The sequence below is a fragment of the Lissotriton vulgaris genome, chromosome 7 (genome assembly GCF_964263255.1).
Source record: "Lissotriton vulgaris chromosome 7, aLisVul1.2, whole genome shotgun sequence".
Lineage (NCBI taxonomy): Eukaryota > Metazoa > Chordata > Amphibia > Caudata > Salamandridae > Lissotriton > Lissotriton vulgaris.
The window spans coordinates 1475246534-1475272599 of record NC_141695.1 but is presented as its reverse complement, the minus strand read 5'-3'; the positions used below and the strand labels follow the sequence as shown (position 1 = coordinate 1475272599).

At 46.4% G+C, this 26066-nt stretch overlaps 1 protein-coding gene across 2 annotated transcripts in view; it reads right to left on the bottom strand.

Moving 5' to 3' along the window:
• TOP1 (DNA topoisomerase I) overlaps positions 1–26066 on the bottom strand; it is a 232704-nt gene that overhangs the window by 98271 nt on the left and 108367 nt on the right. For both annotated transcript variants that reach the window (XM_086932270.1, XM_086932271.1), the window contains exon 12: positions 23182–23369. In XM_086932270.1, coding sequence (XP_086788396.1) covers positions 23182–23369 — 188 coding nt within the window. The remainder of the gene's footprint in view (positions 1–23181; positions 23370–26066) is intronic.

Below are 26066 nucleotides of genomic sequence, written 5' to 3'. Positions count from 1 at the left end.
GGAGCCTTGTCCTCGGAGAGGTCTTCGAGTGGATCCTCGTCCTCGGAGAAGTCTTCTTCGACGATCTCCTCCTCAAAGATGGCCTCCGGTGCTGGTGCTGATTTCATCTCGTGTCGACGCGCCCTCCGGTCCCGAATGGTCTTCTTCGATCGGAAGGACGCACAAGCTGTGCAGGCCGACTCGTCGTGTTCCGGCGATAAACAGAGGTTACAGACCTCGTGGTGGTCGCTATGAGGGAACTTTGCTCGACATACCGGGCATCTCTTGTATGGAGTTCTGTCCATGAGAAGTAGGCCGTACGGAGCCGATAGGCCCAACGGCCCGCGTCGACGCATTGGAATGTAGTTGATGTCGAAAGTTGTTTATTCGATGTTGATGATGTTGTTCTTAAGTTGTTTGCACTTCGAAGTTGCAGAAAAGTATTTACTAGCCAGAGCGGAAAACTTTCATCCGAACCCAGTGGCAGAAAAAAACAATCTGAGGATGGAGCCGATGACATGCGCAGTATTGTCCAAGGGAGGAGTCACCTATCTCGTGACTACAAAGACTTCTTCCAAGAAGACAACAACCTGCAATCATCCGAGCCCAACACCAAGTGGCGATCTAATGCACAGTATACGATCTGCAGCTCATATGCCTCGAACATCAACTCATCGGTCTTTGGGTAAGTACTTGGCTGGTAGAGTTAAGGTTCTGGGGGTAGACTCAGGGGTTTCCTAGGGTCAGGCAAGTACCGTGGTTACAACCTCAGCGGCACATGGGCAACCGAGTGCAGAGAGCATAGGCCAAATGGTATCCTATGGAGGATAAGGGGCCTTCGCTTGGTGGCTGCTAGCAGGCAGGCCACGCAGCTGTGGGAGCAGAGCTCCTGGTCACTTACACATGGCAAGTGGGGAAGTAGAGTAGATTGATGTCGCACTCCCAGTGGCACTAAGGCAGCAGGGTGCTTTTGGGCCTTCGGCACCCAATGTCATTTAATGGGAAAGCTGGAAGTTAAACAAAGGCTGCAGGCTAAGGAACTGAGATTCTTCAGGTGCGACCACCACTTAGAGAGGTAACTTGGGATCTTAGAGGATAGGTAGACACCCAGGAGTTGGGCACAGGGGGGCGTGGGGCGCTGGGTGTAGGGGTGTCTTTTGGCGTCGGGAAATCTTACCCTCAGCTGGTCGCGGTTGGAGGGGTCACTTGTTGTGAGGCTGCAGGCGTCGTCAGGAGCGTCAATGGGTCTCTGTCCTGGGGTGAGTACACCCCCTATCCTGCTCCTCTCCTGTGGGAGGGGGGGCAGGAGCCTATCTCTGATTGGGCAGAGCTCCCTATCCTCAAGATGGCGGGAGCCCGGAGTTGAGCTTCACCTCGCCTCTCCCACCTGAGGGGTGAAGTTGACAGAGGCTGGCACACCCCCTTTCCTCACTTAGGGTTTCCCACCTGTCTTCCCGCCAGAGTGGGGGTCAGAACCTGTGGGGGCCAGTTTAGTACAGCAATTGCCTTGGGGAAGCTCACAAAAGACGGCATGCCTTTGAAGCTTCCCCGGCCCATTCTGGGGAGGAGGCTTGGCACCTCGTCCCAGGATGTGCATTGTTTCAGGCCCCAGAGAGCGGCACACTCTCGACCCAGGGGTCCAGAAACATGTCTGGTGGTGGCAGACTCGGTAGCCATGCAGTCAGGACATTGGGAGTTGGTTAGGTTTCAGGGGGCATCTCTAAGATGCCCTCTGTAGTGCATTTTACATTAAATACCACACTTGCATCAGTGTGGGTTTAATGTGCTGAGAAGTTTGGTATCAAACTGGTCAGTCTTCTGTGTAGCCATTATGGTGCTGTGGAGTTCGTAATGACAACCTCGCATGCACCATATACTCTTAATGGCATCACTGCACTTCCAGTGCCCAGGGCTCATGCACCTGTGGCCACACCACTGGCATAGGGCACCCAGCTAGAGGGGTGGCTGATGTATGCCAGGGTAGTGGCTTTGTGGGCATGGCACACAGGGATGTGCGTCTTGTCGACTCTTTGTCGAGATCTGCAGCAGGACACTCAGCCTGCAAAGGCAGTGTGTGTGGGTCAGGGTGCAGGGCCCCTAAGTGTGGCACAATAAATGCTGCAGCCCTTAGGGATCTTCCCTGATCACAGTGCCCTGGGTACCTAGGGTACCATTTACCAGGGGCTTACCTGTGGCCAGAGATGCCAATTGGGTTTAGGTTTCAATACAGTTTTAGGGAAGGGACACAGGCCCTGGGTACATGATTGACTGAGTGTGCCCTGGGCTCCTGCCAAAGTACATCAGCAATTCAGCAAAAAGTGGAAGCATACCAAGCAAGAAGGATGGCACTTTTTCACACACACTCAGGGAAAGAAATTATGTCACACACTCAAAGACTGAACTGAACTCAGACCAATTGTCTATTAAAAATATTTCTTTAGTTAGATTTTATATATTTTTTTAGAACCTAGCAGGACTTGGTACAGGTAACTAGAAATGTAATTTTCAAGACAGATTGATCAAAATAAGCAAGCTAGATGAAAAGGACTGGTGACAGGTTTGTAAAATATTTCAAAACAATAAGTATTCATAATTTGTGATTACTTTTCAGATTACTTTTTTAGAGTACTTTTTGGATTACGTTTTCTACTTAAGTGTGATATGCCTAGATATCACACTGGGACATTTCTGAGATGAAGGTACGTCAAACAGTTTTTCATTAAAACACAGTTGCTAAAGTTTCCATATAAATTCAAATCCACACTTAAAACTTTTTTCAGAGGAAAACAGTCAATGCAATCCTATGGAGAACATTAGGTTATTGGTTTGCAAGTAAGCAATTGCTCATTGGGGTTGAGTTTCTGGGGTTAGAACAAGGGTTCCCCAGTGTCAAGGATGCACTCAAAAAGCACTGTCAGCGGCACTAGGGTGTAGAGTGCAGAGGTGCAATGTAAGCCTATGGGGCTGTCGGTTGGTGGCTGCTCTTGGGCAAGACACGGGTGTTGAGGGAGCAAAGCTCCTAGGATTAAGCTCTGGGCAAAAGGGATCCAAGTTAGCACACAAGGTGCACCCACAGCGGCAAAGGGACGACCGGGGGCTGGTTTGGGATTGGATGCCCTGTTGGTATCCCCAGGGCCCAGGTCCAGATTGCTGGGGCGACATCCTTATGTTGTTGGGCCACTCTAACTCGGGCTTTGGGGTGCAGATTCGGTCAGAGCCAGAGTCTTGGTTTCGAGCAAGTCCTGTGCTCACGTGAGACAAAGTCTTTGTAGGGAAGGCAGGCCAGGTCCTCTGGGGTCTGGGGGGCTGCTGGTTGCAGGACACTCCAGGCTTCTGTTGGAGTGGGTGGAAGTTGGGACAGGCAAGTTAGGGCTGGGGCCAAGGCAGTAGCTGTCTCCCTCTTCTTCCTTCAGTACAGCTCTTCAGTCATCCTTGCATGTCTGAGGAGGTAAGGTCCGGGGTTTCCCCTAAATACCAAATTTAGGGGTGTTTAAGGTAGGTACAGGTTGGGACCAATGGGCCCTTCCTTGGGATGGGCACACACCCTATTAAGCCACCCTCCAGTGGGAGGGGGGCATAAGCCTCTCTCTGTTGGCTTGGTTCCCCATCTTCAAGATGGCAGGGCAGAGTTGTGCCTTGCCTCACCTCCCCCACCTGAGGGGTGAAGTTGGCAAAGCTGGGCACACCTCTCCTCCTATCTTTAATTCCAGTGATGCTCCCTCTCAAAGTGGGGGATAGAACTGTTGGGGGCCAGTTGCTGGGAGCAGCAAGTGGCTGAGTCCGCTCACAAAGGTGGCAAGCCTTTCCCCTTCATGGACCCTGCCCATCCTGGGGGAGGAGGCTTGGCACCTCTGCCCAGGATGGGCTTTGCTTCAGAACCCCGAGAGCGGGAGGCTCACAACTCATACTGGGAGATGTGGCTGGCGACCAGCCACTCCGCCAGGACACTAGAGTTAGGTCGTTTTTCAGAGGGCATCTCTAAGATGCCCTCCGAGTGCAGTTTTCATTAAATCCCACACTGGGCTCAGTGTGGGTTTAAATGTGCGGATAAGTTAAATACCAAACTTCCCAGTTTTCAGTAAAGTCTTTATGGTGCTGTGGAGTTCGTAATGACAACCTCCCAGCACCATATACTCTTTATGGCATTACTGCACTTACAATGTCTAAGAATGGACTTAAGACACTGAAGGTTACCGGCCTCGTGCACCTGTATCCTCACCACTGGTATAGTGCACCCAGCTAGAGGAGTGGCTTACCTATGCCAGGGCAGTGGGTTGTAGACATGACACGGCACACATTGCTGTGTGCAAACTTCACTTTGTTTTGCACAAAAACACGCAGCCTGCAATGACTAGGTGTGTGTGTGTGTGTGTAAAGGTACAATACAAGTCCTCCAAGGGTGGCAAAATAGGTCCTGCAGCCCTTAGAGGCTTTCCCTGGCCACAGTGCCCTTGGTACCTATCGTACCATTTACAAGGGACTAACATGTGGCCAAGGAGTGTCAATTGGGTTTTGTATCAATGCAGTTTAGGGAAAGAACATAGGCCCTGGGTACCTGGTTGGCTGGAACCCTGGGCACACTCAAAGTACATAAAACGTTTGTCAAAAAGTAGGGGCAACCATGCAAATACAGGGCACTTTCTTTCACTGGGACCTAATTGGGATCTCTAAGATAGGGGACCTGTTGGTAAGTGGTGGCCTAATGTTTTCGGAGCTGGGACAGGAATAAGATAAATGTCAACCAATTCTTGAGATACACGCAGCTCCGCCAATTTTACTATTAGTAACCAGTATATATTAGAAAGCTTGGTGAAAAGTGTTTAAAGAACGTTTTTTTCATAAGAATTTTCAGAGCTGCGGTGGAATGATTGCCCAGAACACATACACGCAAATATAGAACACTCAAATATAAAGCAACAATTGTTAATAGATGCTATGGGAGCCACAGGACTATTTTCTTGACATATGGGCTTGAACTAAAGAGGACACCGATGAAGTATTCGAGGCAGAAGCGCTTATAAATGTTTGCAAAGGAAGGAGTTACTTTGAGAACAATGACAGAATACAAGGGTATCTGCCAGGACACAAACAATTTCAGCAAAGGTGCACTAGCCAAGGTATTAGTGGATCAGCACCCTAAATTTGGAGTTTAGAGTAGATTCTTACGAAATTGAACCACTTTAACAAATACAAAAGAATTTGCCAATATCATGCCACACAGAGCACGAAGCAGGGGCACCTGAGCAAATTAATAAAAATGCTTTCTGAAAAGAATGCACACTTTTTAATCAGGGAAATAGACCGAGCTTTGAAAAAATTCTTCAAGCGCCATTAGGAGCTAACAGATTCCCTGACTCTTAGTAATAAGCGAAGTGCATTAATTTCATTAGACAGACCATATCATCCTACTCTGCAGCCTCAGAAAACTCTTCAACCCTGGTTTCCTTGTCAACCAAAAAGACACTAAAAAATGGTGCCACTCTTTTCAACGTTCTACAATTTTCAACATTCCTACTTTATGTACATCATTCCAACAAACTACAAAAATCTTGTTCTGCATCATACACCTACAAAGAAACAATAGATGCTTTAACTGAACAGAAACCAATTTACACAGGCTCATGATCATAAAAACTGCAGATCCTCCATCAAAGCACATCAAACTCAGACTCCAAAACAGATATAAGTGAGGGGGAGGGGGAACTGAGGAGGCAAGGTGGTTTAAGGAAAACTCAGCAGCCTGTTTCTCAGATCCCCACCCTTTTGCATCACTCTCAACACTTCCATAGAGATTAGTACTCGCAAGAGTCAAATAAAAATTCTTTGAGATAAACTACTTGCGACTGCCAATCAAAAACGTAACAAGGTAAATACTATTCACATCAGCCCCAGTCACTTCATGTCCCTCAAAATACCCCATTAGTGTGAACAATCGAACCCAACTGCACAAACTTACAGTGGTCTACTGAAATATCAACTTTCCCACGTGATGCTGTATTCTGCATTTAAGCCAATAAATAGGCTTAAGAAACTGCCTGCCACCCGGCCTCCAAGATGCAAATTTGAATGTAGCGAGCTCTCATTGTGGGCAAAGATGTCCAATTTTGTTGCAAATCCCAAGCATAACAATGTAACTCACAATGTTCATGCCACCTTGTAAATCAGAGATCAAGGTTATGCAACCCACTCACAGTAGACCTCTATAGAAAAACCCTCAAAATGCAACATTAAACCTGAAAGCCACCACCAGCCCTTCTAGAAAAACTTATGAGACTTCGTCTGCAATTTGAGCAGCACATATAAACTAACCTCTCTAAATATATTCAGCAACATGATTTCTACATTCTTAATTTCCCAAATGTACTCGAAATATCCTTCATTAGCAGTACAAAGGAAAATCATTTGTGGTATTATGTTCAATGTGAAAACATACACACTCAAATTTGTCTTGCAGTGGTTGCACAGGTACTAAACTCAAGAAATACAGTGTGCACATGTTGCAATAACCAGATTACAGCTTTAGAGACCACCACCAATGACTTCACAGAAAATGTTGATTAACCTGCAAAACTATATTAGTTAAAAGCAGGAAAACTATCAAAGTTCAGGGAAAAGGTTGAGTGAAAATACAGTTCCTACCTCACCTAAATCTATGCTGAAAGAGCACAAAGAATGAAGGGCTCATATGGAAGATAAGTAAAATGCTACTTATCAGTATGCATCTGTTCTTGGCATGTAGAGCTGTAGATCCGCATACTTTTGCATAGATCGCCATCTGGTGTTGGGCTCGGATGTTTGCACTTTGTTATTGTAGAAGTCTTTGTAGATACAAGATAGGCGACTCCTCCTTTGGTTAGTAGTGCACATGGGCATAGATTTCATCCTTAGATTGTTTTGCCACGAAGGGTGATGATGGAGTTAGTTAGAAATAGAAAAATGTCCATGTTTAATGTATCCAAGTAAGATAGTACTGCAACACATAGGTGTCCGGGTGGGCGTCAGCGGATCAACAGCTCTACATGCCAAGAACAGATGCATACTGGTAAGTAGCATTTTCCGTTCGAGGCACATGAGCTGTAGATTGCATACTTTTGCATAGACTATACAGCAGTTCCCCTGTTAGTGGTGGCTACCTGTATGCGTTGCAGTAGTTTGAAAACTTTTTTAGTACATCCTGGCCCACACTAGCTTGTGGTTTTGCTTGCACATCTACACAGTAGTGTTTTGTGAAAGTGTGCGGTGTGGACCATGTTGCGGCTTTGCAAATGTCATCCATGGGGAGGTTTCCGAAGAATGCCATGGATGCCCCTACTTTACATGTGGAATGCGCTCTAGGGGGAATGGATAATGTATGCTTTGCGGTAGCATATTTGAATCAATTTAACGATCCACCTGGCAATTTCAGCTTTCGATACTGGATTGCCTTCATATGGTGGGGAGAAAGCCACAAATAGCGGTTTAGCATTTCTGAAATTTTTTGTCCTTTCAATCTAGTAAAGAATAGCTCTTTTGACATCAAGCGTATGAAGGGCTCGTTCTGCTGCGGAGTCTGGTTGAGGAAAAAAGACTGGGAGCTCAGACTGGTTAAGGTGAAAGGCCGAAATTACTTTAGGTAATTATTTAGGGTTTGTCCGAAGAACCACCTTTTTGTGATGTATTTGCAAAAATGGTTCTTGTATGGTTAATGCCTGGAGTTCACCCACTCTTCTGAGAGATGTGATGGCAAGGGAAGCAACTTTCTATGTGAGGAACTGTAATTCACATTTATGTAAAAGGTTCAAATGGGGGACCCATGAGCCTAGTAAGGACAATGTTTAGATTCCAAACTGGAGGGGGAGGAATTCTGGGAGGGATTATCCTTTTAAGGCCTTCCATGAAAGCTTTGATGAGAGGTACCCTAAACAACGACAAGTGTTATCTGTTCAGCAAGTAGGCTGCTATAGCAGCAAGATGTAATCGTATGGATGTGTACGCCAGATTACATCTTTGTAGATGCAGGAGATAACAGATAATATTTTGAGTTGTAGCATCTAGTGGATTGATTGTGTTATTGCAGTAAACAACAAATCTTTTCCATTTAGCTGCATAGCATTCTCTAGTGGTAGGACGTTTAGCTTCTTTAAAAACGTTCATGCAGTCTGGTGGGAGATTGAGGTAACCTAACTCTAAGGTTTCATGAGCCAGATCGCTAGGTTTAGTTGCGCTGGTTCAGGATATCTTATCTCTCCATGGCTCTGCGTGAGCAGCTTGGGGGAAAGGTGCAACTTTTGGTATGGGACTACTGAGAGCTCCAGTACTTTTGTGAACCATGGTTGTCTGGCCCATGTTGGCGTGACTAGGATCATTGTGAGAGGCTGTGGAGTTTGCGCACCAGTAATTGAATGAGAGGGAGAGGCGGAAAAGCGTACACAAATCTGCCCGACCAGTTCATCCTATTGCATTGACTTTGGACAATGGGTGTGGATACCTGGAGGCGAAGTTTGGGCATTTTGTGTTTAGATGTGTGGCAAACAAATCTAAGTCTGGGTGGCCCCACATTTGAAAAACATGGATGAAGAACTTGCGGATGAAGTTCCAATTCGTGAATCTGTTGTTGTTGACGACTGAGCAGATCTGCAATTTGATTGTGAATCCCAGGTAGATGCTCTGCTAAGAGGTATATCTTTTGAGGAATGGCCCATCTCCAAATGCTTTGTGCTAGGCCCAACAGCTGCAAAGAGTGTGTTCCGCCCTGTTTTTGTATATAGTACATTGCTGTCATGTCTGTTCGGAGGAGGACCGCTTTGCCTAGGAAAGGTTTCTGGAATTACTTTAGAGCGAGAAATATGGCCAGTAACTCAAGGTGATTGATGTGGAGGAGTTTTTGTTGAGGGGTCCACATACCCTGGATGGTGTGGCTTAAGCGATGAGCTCCCCAGCCGGTGAGCGATGAGTCAGCTGTCCTCGCTATTTGTGGAACCGGCTCTAAGAACAGCCACCCTTTGGAAAGATTGAGTGTTCTACCATTGCAGGGAGCGAAATGTGCGGCTGTCTACCAACACCAGATTTGAAAGTTGACCTTGAGCCTGGTTCCATTGTTCCGCTAGGCATTCCTGTAATGGGCGCATCTGGAGTCTTGCGTAAGGAACGATCAAGATGCAAGAGGCTATCATCCCGATCAGCTGCATGAACACTCGAGCTGATCATGTTGTTGCTGAAATTTTGTTATGAGAACTTGCATACTGGCTATCCTGGTTGGGGTATGAAGGTCTTTGGAAGAATCTATTATCACACCTAGATACTGTTGGGTGTGGGACGGGTGTAGATGCGACTTGGTGAGGTTTATTGTGAATCCCAAGGTAGGAACTGTGATGGTCTTCCCCGGACTGAAGTGGAATGGTCTGGGGGGAGTGTGGAGTGAAGTCACTGTTTTGTGGTAGGGGAGGTGCAGGTATTAGAACCACGCCCCCTCCCTCTATTGTTGTTGCCTCTAAAATCATCTATGTTAGGGGAAGTTTGAGTGGGGCTTTTTTATAAGTGGAAGAGGTGTCTGTACCAGGTCTAGGAGGTGCCCCTATAAGAGGAACTACAACAAGAACCTCTACTATGTGTTGCTTGTAGAATCCCCATGGATTTGGCTGGGTCGGTGTCCTTTTTCATCTTTTCTAAAGATGTGTCCACAGTGGGTCTAAACCAGTGTTCCTGATCTAAGGATTGATTAAGGATGGTAGACTGCACCACTTGCTTAAAACCAGATATGAGCAGCCATGCATGTCTACGTAATAACACGCTTGTATTAATTGCGTGGGATGCTGTATCTGCAGCATCCAGGGCACATTTTATTGGTGTTAACTTTCCCTCTAGTATGAGATCATTTGCTTTGGTCTTGTACTCATCTGGAAGATATTGCATGAGCTTTTCAAGCTCATCATAGTGAGCCCTGTCGTACCTCAAGTAAAGCTTGTGAGTCAGCAATGCGCCATAAGTTTAATGCCTGAGATGTAATCCTTTTGCAGATGCGTCTAGGAGCTTTGATTCTTCGTTTGGTGGATGGGCATCACCTGTGGTTTGGGAATTTACCCGTTTGAGGGCATTTGCCACTACCATGGAGTCCAGAGGGAGCCGATTTAATATAAGCTGGATTGCTTGGAGCTGGTTTGTATTTTTTCTCAATCCTAGGATTAAGCACCCTAGCCCTGAAAGGATCTTTAAAAACCTCAGGAGCATGTTTAATCATCCCTTTGAGCATAGGGAGAGTATTTGTCATTTTTTGTGGCTGGGATAATGTCTCTAATCAAAAATCCTCCTCTAGAGGGTCTAAATGGAGTTGAATCCCGTGGTATTGCGCAGCTCTATTTATCATTTGCGCAAATCCTACATTATCTGGGGGGGGATGGTCTGTAGGGATATAAATCTGGCTCAGGCACATCTGGGACATTGTAATCGCCCCAAGAGTCATGAGGTGGGGTACTGTGGGTGTCATCAGTATCTGTGTAATGTGGGTCTATTCTCTCATTTTCACCCCCTATATCTTAATTATCCTCTTGTGGTGCAGGTGAAAGAGGAGGAACTGGAGAGGGTATAATGTTTGCTGGTTGTGAAGGTGAAGATAGAGGTGTCCAATTTTCTCTTAGGTGGTATGGAGGTGACTTGGCCAGTAATGGGGTCAAAATGGAGTGTTCTTTGCTTAGGATCCGGTGAATCTGGATGGAAGAGTACTTTGGATCCATTGTCTTTTTCCCACGCCGAGGACTTCGGCTCAGAGTGGTGTTTTGGCCTGCCTTCCTTAGCTTTAGGAAGGGGTTTTTGCTTAGGTGGAGTTGGACTACGCAGATTGTTGACTTTTCGGCTCCGAGGACTTGGATTGAATTTGCTTCGAAGAGTCTGGTACTTTTGGTTTCGCTTTAAGGTGCCGAAAATTCTGGGGTCGACGGGACCTTGGTTTTAGGTTTCGGTGCCGAAGACGATTTTTCAGCACCGTGGTGTGGCTGGCTTGATCCAGAGGTGCCTGAAGGCTTTGTGGGCTTCGGAGCCACGCCCAGAGGCGGGGCTTCTGAAGTCTTGTATTGGTGTCTATCCCAGTCCTGAAGGTGAAGATGTTACCGGAGCCTTTTGTGTTTTCGGGGTAGGGGCGTCAACGTCAGTACTCCCGCTCGTTGCCCTGGGGTAATCGCCTGGTTTTCTGAGTCAGACTCGTCGGCTTCGGAGACGCTGGCCTGTTCATCTTCTGTTTCTGGTTTTCCAGGTCTTTGGTGCCTGCCTCGAAGATGTCTTCCGGCGTCAAACTGTTGATCTGGACATTTTGTGACGTCGAGCTCGGCGATCACGTATGCTCTTCTTACACATGAAAGAGTCACAGGCCTGGCAGTGTCGACTCTCGTGTTCTGGCGAGAGACAAAGGTTGCAGACCTCGTGGAGATCTGTGTGTGAGAATTTAGCCCCACGCTTGCTTTTAAAAAAAATGGAGTCCTTTCCTTATACTGGTTGATGGCGCCGGTCGGCCCAACGCCCCTCGTCAACGACCGGACTCGAAAAGTTCTTTGGAACTGGATAGGAGTCGAGAGATCGCAATCGAAACAATACAGGCGATCGGTGAGAGTTTTGCGGGGGAGGGGGAACTGAAACGTCAACCTGGAGCGCAGCAAATTACATCTGAACCCAATGGGGGGGGGGGGGGGGGGGGGGGAACAAAAAACTAAGGATGGAGTCTATGTTCATGCGCACTACAAACCAAAGGAGGAGTCACCTATCTTGTGACTACAAAGACTTCTACAATAAAAAAGTGCAAACATCCGAGCCCAACACCAGATGACGATCTATGGAAAAGTATGTAATCTACAGCTCGTATGCCTTGAACAAAAGTATTCTGGTTTTCATTTTAGGAAGTCGGATAAATTAGGAAGAGAGTTCCACATTGCGCAACACAAAACTCAGACACTGCTGATCCAACGTTTGACCGTCACTTCAATGTATTTTTTACTTCAGTGTTTAAATAACAGGTTATCATTTGTCTGGACTACTATATTATAGAAGGAAGGAACATGCTACTTACCAGTATGCATCTGTTTTTGGCACGTAGAGCTGCAGAGTTGCACACTGCATAGATCACCACCTAGTGTTGGGCCTGATGTTTGCAATTTGTTGTTGTCCTGAAAAGTTGTAAGTCATGAGATAGGGGACTCCTCCTTTGGACCACATTGCGCATGGGCATCGGCTCCATCCTCAGATTTTTTCGCCATTAGGGAAAGATGGAGCTTTGCAAGAAAAAGGAAGGATGCCCATTTAATTTGGATCTAATTAAGATAATACTAGAACTGATAAGGTTAGCCGGGGAGGCGGGTGGCCATGTGCAACTCTGCAGCTCTACATACCAAGAACAGATCCATACTGGTAAGTAGCATTTTCCGTTCGAGGCATATGAGCTGCAGATTGCACACTGTGCATAGGTTGTATAGCAGTACCCACTCTTAGCGACGACCACCCCGATCTGTTGCAGTAGTTTGGAATACTGTTTTGAGAACAGCCTGGCCCACATAAGCTTGTTGTTTGGTTTGCACATCTACACAATAGTTTTTTGTGAATGTGTGCGGTGTAGACCATGTAGCTGCTCTGCAGATGTAATCTAGGGGAATATTCCCTAAAAATGCAATTGTAGCCACTATCTTTCTTGTAGAGTGGGCTTTAGGAGGAGCAGATAAGGAATATGCTACTTACCAGTATGCATCTGTTCCTGGCATGTAGGGCTGCCGACATTCATATCTGTGCATAGATTGCCACCTAGTGTTGGGTCCGGATGATTGCATACTGTTGTCCTGGAAAAGTCTTCCAAGTATCACGAGATAGGTGGCTCCTCCCTCGGACTACAGTGCGCATGGGCATCCTCAGATTGTTTTTCGCCATTGTGGCAGAGATGGAGTATAGTAAAGTAGGAGATGTCCATGCAAGAAAGAATGAATGCTACAGCTGCGACGGGCACCGGGGAGGAGGGTGGGCGATATGAATGTCAGCAGCCCTACATGCCAATAATAGATGCATACTGGTAAGTAGCATATTCCGTTCGAAGCATGTGGGCTGCTGAATTCATATCTGGGCTGCTGAATTCATATCTGTGCATAGAATGTATAGCAGTCTCTCCCTTAGCGGTGGCTACCTGTGCCAGCTGCAGCAGTTTGAAATAGTTTTTAGAACAGCCTGTCCTACAGCAGCTTGCTGTTTGGAATGTACATCTACACAGTAGTGTTTTGTGAAGGTATGTATGGTAGACCATGTGGCTGCTCTACATATTTCCTCTAGAGGAATGTTTCCTAGGATAGCCATAGATGCCCCTAGTCTGAGTGTAGAATGAGCTTTTGGGGGAACTGTTAAGGTGTGTTTTGCTTTTTGAGAACATATTTGACTGCACTTAACGATCCATCTGGCTAACCCGGATTTTGAAATTGGGTTGCCTTTGTGTTGTGGTGAAAAGGCAACAAACAATTGTTTAGTTTTCCTAAAATCCTTAGTTCTGTCAATGTAGTAAAGAAGAGCTCTTTTGACATCTAGTGTATGTAGTGCTCTTTCAGGTACTGAATGTGGTTTTAGAAAGAACACTGGCAGTTCTATTGTCCGATTGATATGAAAGTGGGATACCACCTTTGGCATGAATTTAGGGTTGGTTCTAAGCACAACCCTATTTGCATGTATTTGGATAAATGGCTCTTGAATAGTTAGGGCTTGCAGCTCGCTAACTCTTCTAAGCGAAGTAATCGCCACCTTCCATGTTAGAAATTGTAATTCACATGAATGTAACGGCTCAAATGGTGGTCCCATCAGTCTGGTTAAAACAATGTTTAGGTTCCAGACTGGTGAAGGTGGGTGTTTTGGAGGAATGATTCGTTTGAGTCCCTCCATGAAAGCTTTAATTTCTGGCACTCGAAACAGCGAAAGATGCTGTCCGTTTTGAAGATAAGCTGCTATGGCAGCTAAGTGTATTCATATAGATGAATAAGCTAAACTGCAACGATGCAAGTGCAAAAGATAGCAAATTATGTTTTATGTTGAAGCATCTAATGGGTTTAGGTCATTATTATTACAATAAATGACAAAACGCTTCCACTTTGAAGCGTAACATGCTCTGGTAGCAGGTTTTCTTGCCTCTTTGATAATATTCATGCAGTCTGGAGGTAGGTTTAGGTACCCAAACTCTAGGACTTCAGGAGCCAGATTGCAAGGTTCAGCTGTTGCGGATCTGGGTGCTGTATGTCTCCATGGCTCTGCGTTAGAAGAGCGGGTGTTAGATGCAGTCTTTGATGAGGCACCACAGAGTTCTAGAAATGTTGTGTACCACGGTTGCCTCGCCCATGTTGGAGCAACTAGGATTAGTGTCATTGGATGCTGGCGTAGTTTGCGTGCCACCAGCGGTATTAGTGGTGCTGGGGGAAAACCGTACGCAAATCTGCCTGACCAGTTCATCCATATCGCATTGCCCTGCGACTGCGGATGTGGGAACCTGGCGGCAAAGTACTGGCATTTTGCGTTCTCCCTTGTGGCAAACAGGTCTATCTCTGGATGACCCCACTGCTGGAAGTACGGGCGGAGTACTGATGGATGTAGCTCCCACTCGTGCATTTGGTGGCTGTATCTGCTGAGCAGATCCGCCATCTGATTGTCCACGCCCGGGAGGTGTTCCGCCATGAGGAAGATGTTCCTCTGAATGGCCCACTTCCACATGGTTTGAGCTAGGTGTGATAGTTGTGTAGAGTGTGTTCCTCCCTGCTTCTGTTTGTAATACATTGCTGTCATGTTGTCCATCCGGATCAACACAGTCTTGTTACACAAATGTATTTTGAATGCTATCAGTGCCAGAAAAACTGCCATCAGTTCTAGTAAGTTGATGTGCATTTTTATTTGTTGTGTTGTCCATAGGCCTTGCACTGTGTACTGAAGGACATGGGCTCCCCATCAGGGATGCGTCCGCCGTCATGACTATCTGTGGTACAGGGTCTTGGAACAGTCGACCTTTGCAAAGGTTTTGTGGATTCCACCAATGCAGAGAGTTGTATGCACAACTGGTTACCAACATTAGGTCTTTCAATTGTCCTTGAGCCGGGTTCCATTGTTGTGCTAGGCACTGTTGTAGCGGACGCATGTGTAGTCGTGCGTGAGGGACTATGAATATGCACGAAGCCAAAATGCCTATGATTGCATAAACACTCGTGCGTAGAGCGAGTGTTGTGGCTTGAACTTTTGGATGAGCAGTTGCATACTGTTGATCCTTGCTGTGCTTGGGTATGCTTTTGCTGCTAGATTATCTACTGTTGCTCCCAGGTACTGTTGTACATGGGACGGCTGTAGGTGAGATTTTGGGTAGTTCAGCGAGAAGCCTAGACTGTGTAGGAGATGAATGGTGCGATACATGTGGCTGGCACATTGCTGGGCTGACTTTGCTTGTATTAGCCAGTCGTCCAGGTACGGGTAGACATTAATATGCTGTCTTCTTAGATGTGCAGCTACAGTCGCTAGGCATTTTGTGAACACCCGTGGGGCTGTTGTCACACCAAAATGAAGGACTTTGAATTGGTAGTGTTGACCTTGTACTGTGAATCCAAGTTACTTCCTGTGAGCTGGGTGTATCGGTATTATGGAAGTATGCATCTTTGAGGTCTAAAGTTGCGAGGAAGTCTCCTTGCTGCAGCAGTGGTAAGACTTGTTGTTGAGTGAGCATATGGAAATGCTCTGATAGAATGTATTGATTTAGGGGCCTGAGGTCTAATATTGGTCTGAGACCCGTCTTTTTGGGGGATTAGGAAGTATAGAGAGTATACCTCTGTATCCTGATGTTGTATTGGTACTGGTTCTATGGCTCCTTTTTGCAGCATACTGATAACCTCTAGCTGCAATAGGTTGGATGTTCTGTGGACATAGAACGGTGTACGGGTGGTATGTTGGGTGGTGTGGAGATGAGCTCTAGGCAATAGCCATTTTGGATAATTTGTATTACCCACCTGTCCGTGGTGATGTTTTGCCAGGCAGGTAGGAACTGCTGTAGTCGTCCCCCGACCAGTGTTGTATGGTCTAGGGGTAGCGACAAGAAGTCACTGCTTGGTGTTGGTAGAGGATCTGGTGGTATTACCTTCTCTCCCTCTGCCCTTGTCGCTATTGCCTCGGTAACCACCTCTATCATTGTTTTTGTTGTAGGTGGTTTGCGTGTTCCCCTTGTAGTTTGAGCTGTGCTGTGACAAGGTACCTCTCGCAGCTCCTCTGTAATTGGAGTGACGAAAGGAGCCCCTATGTTAGGACTGCAAGGCTCCCATCGACTTAGCAGTCTGTCCTTCATTTTGTCCAGAATGTTGTCGACAGCTGGACCAAACAAGAAATCTGGATTTACTGGCTGATTTAATATAGTGGACTGAACTTCATTTTTGAAACCTGAGATGTGAAGCCACGCATGTCTTATGAGCAGAACACTGGTGTTAATGGACCTGGCAGCTGTGTCTGCAACGTCTAAGGCACATTTAATGGAGGCATTAGTTATTAACTTTCCCTCCTGTACCAGTTCCTCAGCCTGTTCCTTGTAAGGTTCAGGTAAATGCTGGAGGAGTGTCTCTAAGGTGTCATAGTGTGCCCTGTCGTACCTAGCTAGCAGGGCTTGCATATTTGCAATACGCCATGTGTTTGCTGCTTGGGCAGCTACCCTTTTGCCTGAAGCCTCAAGAATTTTCGACTCTTTGTCTGGAGGAGCTTCTCCTGTTTGAGAGTTTGCACGTTTACGTGCATTGGATCAACCAATGAATCTAGAGGCAGTTGCCCCTTAATATATGTGGGGTTTAATGGTGCTTGCCTGTATTTCCTCTCTATTTTAGGGTTAATTACCCTTGCCCTAGTTGTTTCCTTAAATATGTCTCCTGCATGTTTAAGTACCCCTTTCAACATAAGTCATGTTTTTACAGACCTTTCTGGTGTAGCAAAAGTGTCAAAAAGGAAATCCTCCTCAATGGGGTCTGCAAGCATCTCTACATTGTGATGGAGGGCTGCTCTATCTATTAGTGCATTAAAAGCAGCCGTATCCTCTGTAGGGGAAGGCTTAGTAGGGTATGCAAGTGTATTTGGAATGGGTGTAGAGCTATAAGGGTCCACTGAGTCCACCCATGGTTGCGGCTGGGTGTCTGGGTCAGGGTCTACTGGGTAAATGTAATCCTCATTATTTTCATCAATCACCTCTTCCTCTGAGTGTGTGGGTGAATATGTGTATGGGTTAGGCATAGCTGGATGGATAGGCTCAAATAGAATAGGGGAAGTAGCACAGTCCCTTTTCTTCTTTAGTGGGATAGTATAGGAGTCTTTACTGGATACTGGTCTGACTTTCCTTTTGTAGAGAGTAACTTTGCCAGTATTAGGGTCAATATAGAGTTGACTGCTCTTCTGCTGAGGGGTCTGGTATAAGATCTCCTCTTCAGCAGTTTTTGTATTTTGCACTGATGCCTTTGTTTTTAACTGTTTCGGTCCAACACTGCTCTTTGGGTCGACCAGTCTTGACGTTACATGAGTCTTTGGCGTTTTGTCAAGGGGAGTTGGAAGTCCAAAATGTAATTGGTCCCAAAGGCTTCGGCAGTACAACCGTGTTTTTTGGCTGTGTTGGTTTCTTTGGAGCTGATGTTTTGATCGGTTCGACGTTTCTAGTTGGTTCGATCATCCCCTTTTGAACTTGAGGTGTCTTCGGAAGCATTTGTTTCGGAACGATGCCTTGAGTTTTCGGCTCGATGCCCCTCTTTGGATTGATTGGCTTTGGCTCAATAGTTTTAGATGGAACTACTTTTGGCTTGCCGACTCGGTTTCGGTTCGACAACCCTTTTGGGATCGAGGCCTTCTTGAAGAACCCCTTTTGTTTTATTGGCAGTCGGAGCCAATTTTATCGGGTCGACTGCCTTTGGTTTCGGAGTTTGTATAGGTACGTTGGCCTTCGGCTCGGCGACCTTTCTGTTCGACTCCGATGGGTCTACGTGGTTCGGTCCGAAGACTGTATTGTCTATTAGTTTCGCTTTCGGTTCCACTGTATTTGGTTTTGAGACCAACAGTTTTTGATGCTGTTTATAAGATGGCTCTTTTTGAATATTCTTAGCCGAACTGGAGTGTGGGGCTATAGAATTGGTATGGAGATCTTGGCTAAGGCTTTCCGGGCGATGCCGTGACCTGAGCCTTTGGAACCGAAGTAATGTTTTTGTAGGGCGGGGTACTCACGGTTCGCCCCGGTTCGTCACTGGAGTCGTCCTCGACAGCTCCAATCCCTTGATAGTCGTCTCCTACCTAGACGATGTCTTCTTAGTCGTCTACGTAGTAATTGGATTCTTGCTCGGAGTGTTGATCGGACTGTCCCTCCGATTCTTCGGCTTAGACAAGTTCGTCGTCGAAGATATTTTCTGGCTCCGGCGCTGATTGCTGCATTATTAACCTAGCGGCCCTTCGATTCCGGATCGTCTTTTTGGATCGAAACTGGGCACAGGCTAGGCAGTCGCCTTCGTTATGATCTGGGGATAGACATCTGTTACATACAGGGTGTTTGTCTGTATGTGGGAATTAAGCGTTACATTGAGGGCATCTTTTGAAAGTAGTCCGTTCCATCGACGACCGGTCCACGTGGCGTTGAGAAGGCCCTGCGGCCCAATTCGACGTCCAGAGCTGGATAGCTCTAAATAATGTTTCTGTACACCGATCGAAACAATACCAACGGACTCTAAGGCCTTTTGTCCTTTTAGAATTACTTTTTTCGATTCCGAACTTCGAGTAACGGAAAGTACATCCGAACCCAATGGCGGAAAAAAAATTTAGGATGGAGAGGATGCCCATGCGCACTGTAGTGTGAGGGAGGAGCCACCTATCTCGTGATACTTCGAAGACTCTTCCAGGACAACAATATGCAACCATCCGGACCCAACACTAGGCGGCAATCTATGCACAGATATGAATTCAGCAGCCCACATGCCTCGAACCTTACGTTTAGCTTTGAGGTAACAAATCTGTATGCATTTGACAATCCATCAAGCTATCCTAGAATTTGAAATGGGATTACCCTTGTGTGGTGGTGAGAGACACAAAAAGTTGTTTTGTTTTACGAAAGGGTTGTGTCCTCTTGATGTAGTATAGCAATGCTCTTTTGACATCTAAAGTGTGAAGAGCTCTTTCTGCTACCGTCTGTGGTTGCGAGAAGAAAACTGGCAGTTCCACAGATTGATTGAGATGGAAGGGCGAAATGACTTTGGGCAGGAATTTTGGATTAGTACGTAGAACTACCTTATTATGATGCATTTGCAAGAAGGGTTCTTGAATGGTTAGTGCTTGTAGTTCACTAACTCTCCGCAGAGAAGTAATAGCTACTAGGAACGCAACTTTCCACGTTAAAATTGTAGTTCACATTTGTGTAAGGGTTCGAAGGGTGGTCCCATTAACTGTGTGAGAACAAAGTTTAAATTCCACACAGGTGAAGGTGGTACTCTGGGAGGAATTATTCTTTTAAGGCCTTCCATAAAGGCTTTAATGGCAGGCACTCTGAACAGAGATAGAGGTTGTCTGTTTTGCAGATATGCTGCTATTGCAGCAAGATGTAGCCTAATAGACGTGTAGGCTAAGTTACATCTTTGGAGATGTAGTAAGTATCCTATGATGGGTTGAATAGACACGTCTAGAGGATTAATATTGTTGTGACAATATATTACAAAGCGTTTCTACTTGGCTGCATAACATGCCCTAGTGATTGGACGTCTAGCTTCTTTTACGACATTCATGCAGTCTGGAGGAAGGTTCAGATAGCCAAATTGTGGATTTCAGGAGCCAGATCGCAAGGTTGAGCTGAGCTGGGTCCAGGTGTCTGATTTCTCCACGGATCTGTGTTAAGAGATGTGGAGACAGGTAAAATTTTGGGTGCGGTACTACAGACAGTTGTAGCAGTGTGGTGTACCACGGCTGTCTGGCCCACGTTGGAGCAACTAGGATGAGGGTAGGAGAATGCTGCTGTAGTTTGCGTACTACTAATGGCATGAGTGGTAGATGTGGAAAAGCGTACGCAAATCTGTTTGACCAGTTCATCCATATCGCATTGCCTTTGGACAGTGGTTGTGGATATCTGGCGGCAAAGCTTGGGCATTTGGCGTTTGTGGGTGGCAACGAAGTCTATCGGAGGTTGTCCCCACATCTGAAAGAATGGTTGAAGAACTTGCATATGAAGTTCCCACTCGTGGGTCTGTTGTGTTTGACGACTTAACAGATCCGCTATGGTATTTTGTACTCCTGGAACATGCTGGGCTAGAAGGAATATGTTTTGAGGTATAGCCCACCGCCATATGTCCTGTGCTAGTTGAGAGTTGCAGGGAGTGTGTGCCTTCCTGCTTCTGTATGTAATACATGGCTGTCATGTGTTCCGTGCGGACTAATGCAGCTTTGATACTTGCTTTTGGAAAGCTTTTAGTGCTAGGAATATTGCTAGTAACTCCAGATGATTAATGCGGAGTAACTTTTGTTGTGGTGTCCACCTGCCTTGCATGGTGTGTTGCAGTAGGTGGGCCGCTCAGTCGGAGAGCGATGAGTCAGCAGTCAAATTATCGGAGGAACTGGCTCTAGGAATGGTCGTCCCTTGGAAAGGTTTTTGGTGGTCCACCACTGCAGAGAGCGATGAGTCCGACCGTCTACCAACACTAGGTCTGTTAATTGACCGTGAGCCTGGTTCCATTGAAGTGATGAACACTCTTGTAGTGGACGCATTAGAAGTCTTGCATGGGGCACTATGAAAATGCAAGAGGCCATCATCCCTATGAGTTGCATGAACGCTCGTGCTGGAAGGGAGTGTTGTTGCTGAAACTTTGCCAGAAGAGTTTGCATGCCAACTATCCTTGCTGGAGTGGGATAAGCTTGCGCTGTTGAGGTGTTTATTGTGGCACTGAGGTACTGTTGAACTTTGTATGGTTGTAGATGAGACTCGGTTTGGTTTATTTGTGAACTCCAAGTTGTGGAGCAGTTGGATTGTGGCATGAGTGTGCTCCACGCATTGGTTGTATGAGCTAGCTTTTATGAGCCAGTCGTCGAGGTACGGGAAGACATGGATGTGCGGTCTTCGTAAATGCGCTGCCACTACTGCTAAGCACTTGGTGAATACTCTTGGTGCTGTTGTGACACTGAATGGGAGTACTTTGAATTGATAGTGCTGCCAGTCTATTACAAATCTGAGATACTTCCTGTGAGCCTTGTGAATGGGAATGTGGAAGTATGCGTCCTTGAGTGTAGCAAGGAAGTCGTTTTGTAACAGGAGCAGAAGGACTTGTTGGAGTGTGACCATGTGAAAATGGTCTAACTGTATGTATATGTTTAGTGGTCTGAGGTCCAGAATAGGCCTTAGAGAGACGTCTTTTAAAATCCCTTGTTTTGTTGGTGCAGAGAAACTGGTTATATTGCACTTTTTTGTAGCAGAGATACTACTTCTTGCGTTAACAGTAATAGATGTTCTTTTGACCTTGGACGCTTTTTGGGTGGTATGTTTGGGGGGGGGGGGGGATATATGATAGTTCTAGACAGTAACCTGACTAAATAATTTGTCACACCCACATGTCTGATGTGATCTTGGCCCAGGCAGGAAGAAATTGTTGCAGTCTCCCCCCCACAGGAGTGGAATGTTTGGGGGGTGGGGGCTGGGGAAGAGGAGAGGAAAGTCATTGGGTAGGGGTGGAGGCAGAGAGGGAGTTGTTAGTCTTGCCTCTGCCTTAGTTATTACCCCTGTACCCCTACTCTCTGGTAGCCTTAGTGAATGTGGACTGGCTAGGGGTTTTGTAAGAAGTGGAGGGGCTTTGAGGAGTAGCCTCTTGTGTTGCCTCTGTATGATGAGCGACGAAAAGAACGGCTGGGAGCTTGCTGCTTTACAAGAGTTTTCTGATTAGGATCTGGTGTGAAAAGTTCTTGTGAGTAGGGCAGATCCTTTGGCATCGAAGTTTTCGGCTCGGTAGGATTTCCGGCACCGAGTCGGTACCTGGTCTTGGGTCTTTTGGTTTAGTAGTGTGCTCTTTTGAAATGTCTTTTACCGGAACCTATTTTTTCGGTTCCGAAGCGTGTGAATCTGGAGCTTTAGGTGGTTTTTTACTCTGCTCAGAGTGCCGTTTCGGCATCAATGAGCCGCTGCCAGTCTTCGGCGCCGTGTGCTTAGGTGTCGGAGCAACTGTCGGCGTGGTTGAGGAAGATGGCTTCTTCGGTGTCAGTATAAGATCGGCACCGGGAATAGGCTGGCTTGAGCCAGAGCTTCCTGAAGGCTTAGTAGGCTTCTATGTCAGGCCCGAAGGCGGGGTGTGGGAAGCAGTCTCTATTGTGTGCACCCCGGCCTGAGGGTGAGGGTGGGGGTGGGCCCAAAGCCTTTTTTGAGGGTGTCGAGGAAGGGTTGGGGTCGACTGTCTTACTTTCGACCCGTTGAGATTGAGTGATGTCCTCGACGTCGGAGTCTTCGGCATCTGAAGAGCTGGTACTCTCTTCGGCGTGCTGGTGTTCGGTCACGTCGACACCCTCTTCGAAGATGTCGGCGGGGATCGAAGCTGACTAGCGAGCCATAGTTCTTCGAGCTAGTCAATCCCGAATCGTTTTCTTGGAGCAGAATGAGGCACAAGCGGAACAGTCTTTGGCCTCGTGCTCCAGTGAGGGGGCAGAGGTTGCACACCTCATGTAGATCTGTGTGGGGAAACTTCAACCCACATCGAGGCCACTTCTCAAATGGCGTCCTTTCCAGGAGCCTGAAAGTAAGGCCTTCGTTGACGACCGGAATGAAAGCCTCAGAGGTGGTGAAGAATCGCGTCTATGTGGAGTGCGATCGAAACAATACCGTCGAACAGGTGAGGATTGCGCGCCGAAGGGAATTTGGTTCCAAACCGGAGCGCAGGAAACACATCCGAGCCCGATGGCGGAAAAAAACAATGAGGATGGAGCCAATGCCCATGCGCAATGTGGTCCAAAGGAAGAGTCACCTATCTCGTGACTTCCAAGGAACTTTTCAGGAAAACAAACTGCAAACATCCAGGCCCAACACTAGGTGGCGATCAATGCACAGTGTGCAATCTGCAGCTCATGACTCGAACATAAATATTTTGTGGTCCAGTATCATAATATAAAACTTCATTCTGCTCCGCTTTCTATGAACAGAAATGATGTGCTTGAAAAACCAGCGCTGCGTAGTTAACCAAAACGTCTAAACTCATTCACAGTAAGATAAATCACTGGGCTTACTTGCTGCAATTAATTATAATGTCCTCTGGTCGTATCCGCCTCTTCAGCTTGCCCATCTTAGGATGATTGCCTCTGCCCCGGAACAACCCTGGAGGTTCAATGCGGAAGTTTGCTATCCGTTCCTTGTGGTTGTCCATAATACAGAAACCGTACTCCTGAAGTAGCCGCTCATTCTCTTCTTTGATTTTCTAGGTGCAGAAATAAAGCAATAATTTCAATTTTCTATCTAGTCTACAGGACATTGGCATGCAGAATCTTCATAGTGGGTTCACAAAGGGCATCCTAATTGCTATGGAGAACCAAAGGGTAATTCTGCTTAGAACACAGTTTGTTAAATGTAGTAGACCTATCTACGTAGTAACAAAACAAACTAGAAGTGTTACAATTTAATTACCTAAAGTCTTTGTGTAGCCATTCTTGCTAATCTGCAATGTATCCAAAGCTCATATTTCTATCATCAAGTTAACCATAACAGTAATTAACCTGCAATCCTAGTTCTCCAAGAGTTCTCTAGATTACAGTCTCAAACTACTCTTTCAAAACTACTCAAAGGAAATGCTACTTACCAGTATGCACCTGCAGAGTCTCACACTGAGCATTAGATCGCCACCTGGTGTTGGGCTCGATGACTGCATGTTGTCGTCTTGGAAGAAGTCTTTGTAGTCATAAGATAGGTGACTCCTCCCTTGGACGATAATGCACATGGGCATCGACTCCATGATGGGAAATTATGGAGTTAGTAGAAAGAAAAAAGGATGTCCATGCGTGTATATCCAAGTAAGATAAAACTGGAACAGATACAGGTCCCGGGGAGGCGGGTGAGATTGTGATACTCACATCACATCGTCTGAGCCGCGTTGAGGGGATGGCAGTCTACTAGGTCGTGCAGTAACCGTTGCTATATTGAGCAGTGAGGAAGGAACCCCCAATACCACGCTTAGGCTCATGAGGTCAGACAACCTTTATCCATAAGTTATTCAAACGCCAATTGGGCGCAACAGAGCTTATCCACACTTCTACAACTATAGGTACATTTCACCTAGTGTTTTTTGTAAAATACACTTTTACATTCCACACCCATGTGAGTAAGGTGAGGATAATCGTGCATATCCTCGTCCTGAAGAAGGAGTCGCTGTACTCCGAAACATGTCGACGCACTTTATAGAGGTTGATATACCCTAATACGTATAACTGACAACCTCATCTTGCACCCCTTTTAACAATACCAGCCGAGGACATAATAAATATTTTTTCCTACGAGCCAGGTATTTTTAAACCTTCACTTCTTTCACCTCACCACTCACACTCCCTCACACACACAAACACATAGTTCACTATTAGTGCTCCTACGTATCCGTGAGTCGCAGCACGCCGCATCCCGTAGAGGGGTGCGAAGGCCCCGATGATTAAGCATGACACCAAGGGGCCTGTTGGTGTGTGAGGGGTATTTAAACAACACTGTGTGCTCCCCATCACTTTAGGGATCACTACCACCTTCTGAGTGGATTCTATTTTGTTTAAAGGGATTGTGATACTCTACATGCCAAGAACTGCATACTGGTAAGTAGCATTTTCCGTTCGAGGCATATGAGCTGCAGATCTCGCACCGAGCATCGATAATACAGCAGTGTCTCCCTTAGCGGTGGCCACCTATATCTGTTGTAGTAGTTTGAAGGACAGCTTGGCCTACTGCAGCTTGCTGCTTGGTTTGCACATCAACACAATAGTGTTTAGTGAAGGTATGTGTTGTAGACCATGTTGCTGCCTTGCAGATCTCTTCTAGTGGAATGTTCCCTAAGAAAGCCATAGAGGCTCCTAGTATGCGTGTGGAGTGCACTCTAGGAGTAATTGTTAATGTACGTTTTGCTTTTTGATAGCATATTTGTATGCATTTTACAATCCACTTTGCAATCCCAGCTTTAGACATGGGTTGCCTTTATGTGGTGGCGAGAAAGCTACAAACAAGTGTTTTTCTTGCGAAAGGATTTAGTCCTGTCAATGTAATAGAGAAGGGCTCTTTTAACATCTAAGGTGTGTAGAGCTCTTTCTGCTACTGAGTCAGGGTTTTGAAAAAACACTGGCAACTCTACTGATTGATTTAGATGAAATGGAGTCATGACTTTAGGAAGGAATTTGGGATTTGTTCTTAGGACCACTTTGTTACGGTGTAATTGTAAAAATTGTTCTTCTATCCGAGCCCAACACCAGGCGGCGATCTAATGCAAAGTGTACAATCTGCAGCTCATATGCCTCGAACATATTATTTTCATACAAACCAACTCCACACTTATAACAATTTTCAAAAAAAGCAGTCAATGCAATCCTATGGGAGTAAGTGGAGTTATCGGTTTGCAGGTAACTAGTTATTTGTGGGAGATGGTATTCTGGGGTTAGAGTAAGAGGTTACCACAGGGTCGAGGATGCACTCTCAGAACACACTCCGCTGCACTAGGGCGGCCGGGTGCAGAGTACTAAGGCCCAATGCTATCCAATGGGGGATAGAGGGCACTCCGGTTAGTGGCTGCTCATGAGCAGGCCACACTGTGGTGGGAGCAAATCTCCTGGTTTTAGGCTCAGGGCAAAAGGGGGATGAAATAGAGTTAGCACCAAAGTACACCCGCAGCAGTGGATGGGTGCAGGGTGCCGTTTTGGCATCAGGTGCTTTGTTGATTTCAATGGGGATTCTCTGGTTGCAATAAACACTGTACGCTCAGGACGAAGATCTTTTGGAAGTGACCACCGGTTGAAGAGGTAAGTAGGTTAGGGCCCCAAGGCCGTGGGATCGGGGTTTCTTACCAGCTCTGGTAGCAGTCAGGGGGTCCTCGAGAAAGGGGCTGCAGGCGTAGATTGGAGATTCGAGCCAGGTCAGGATTGCCAGGAAGACC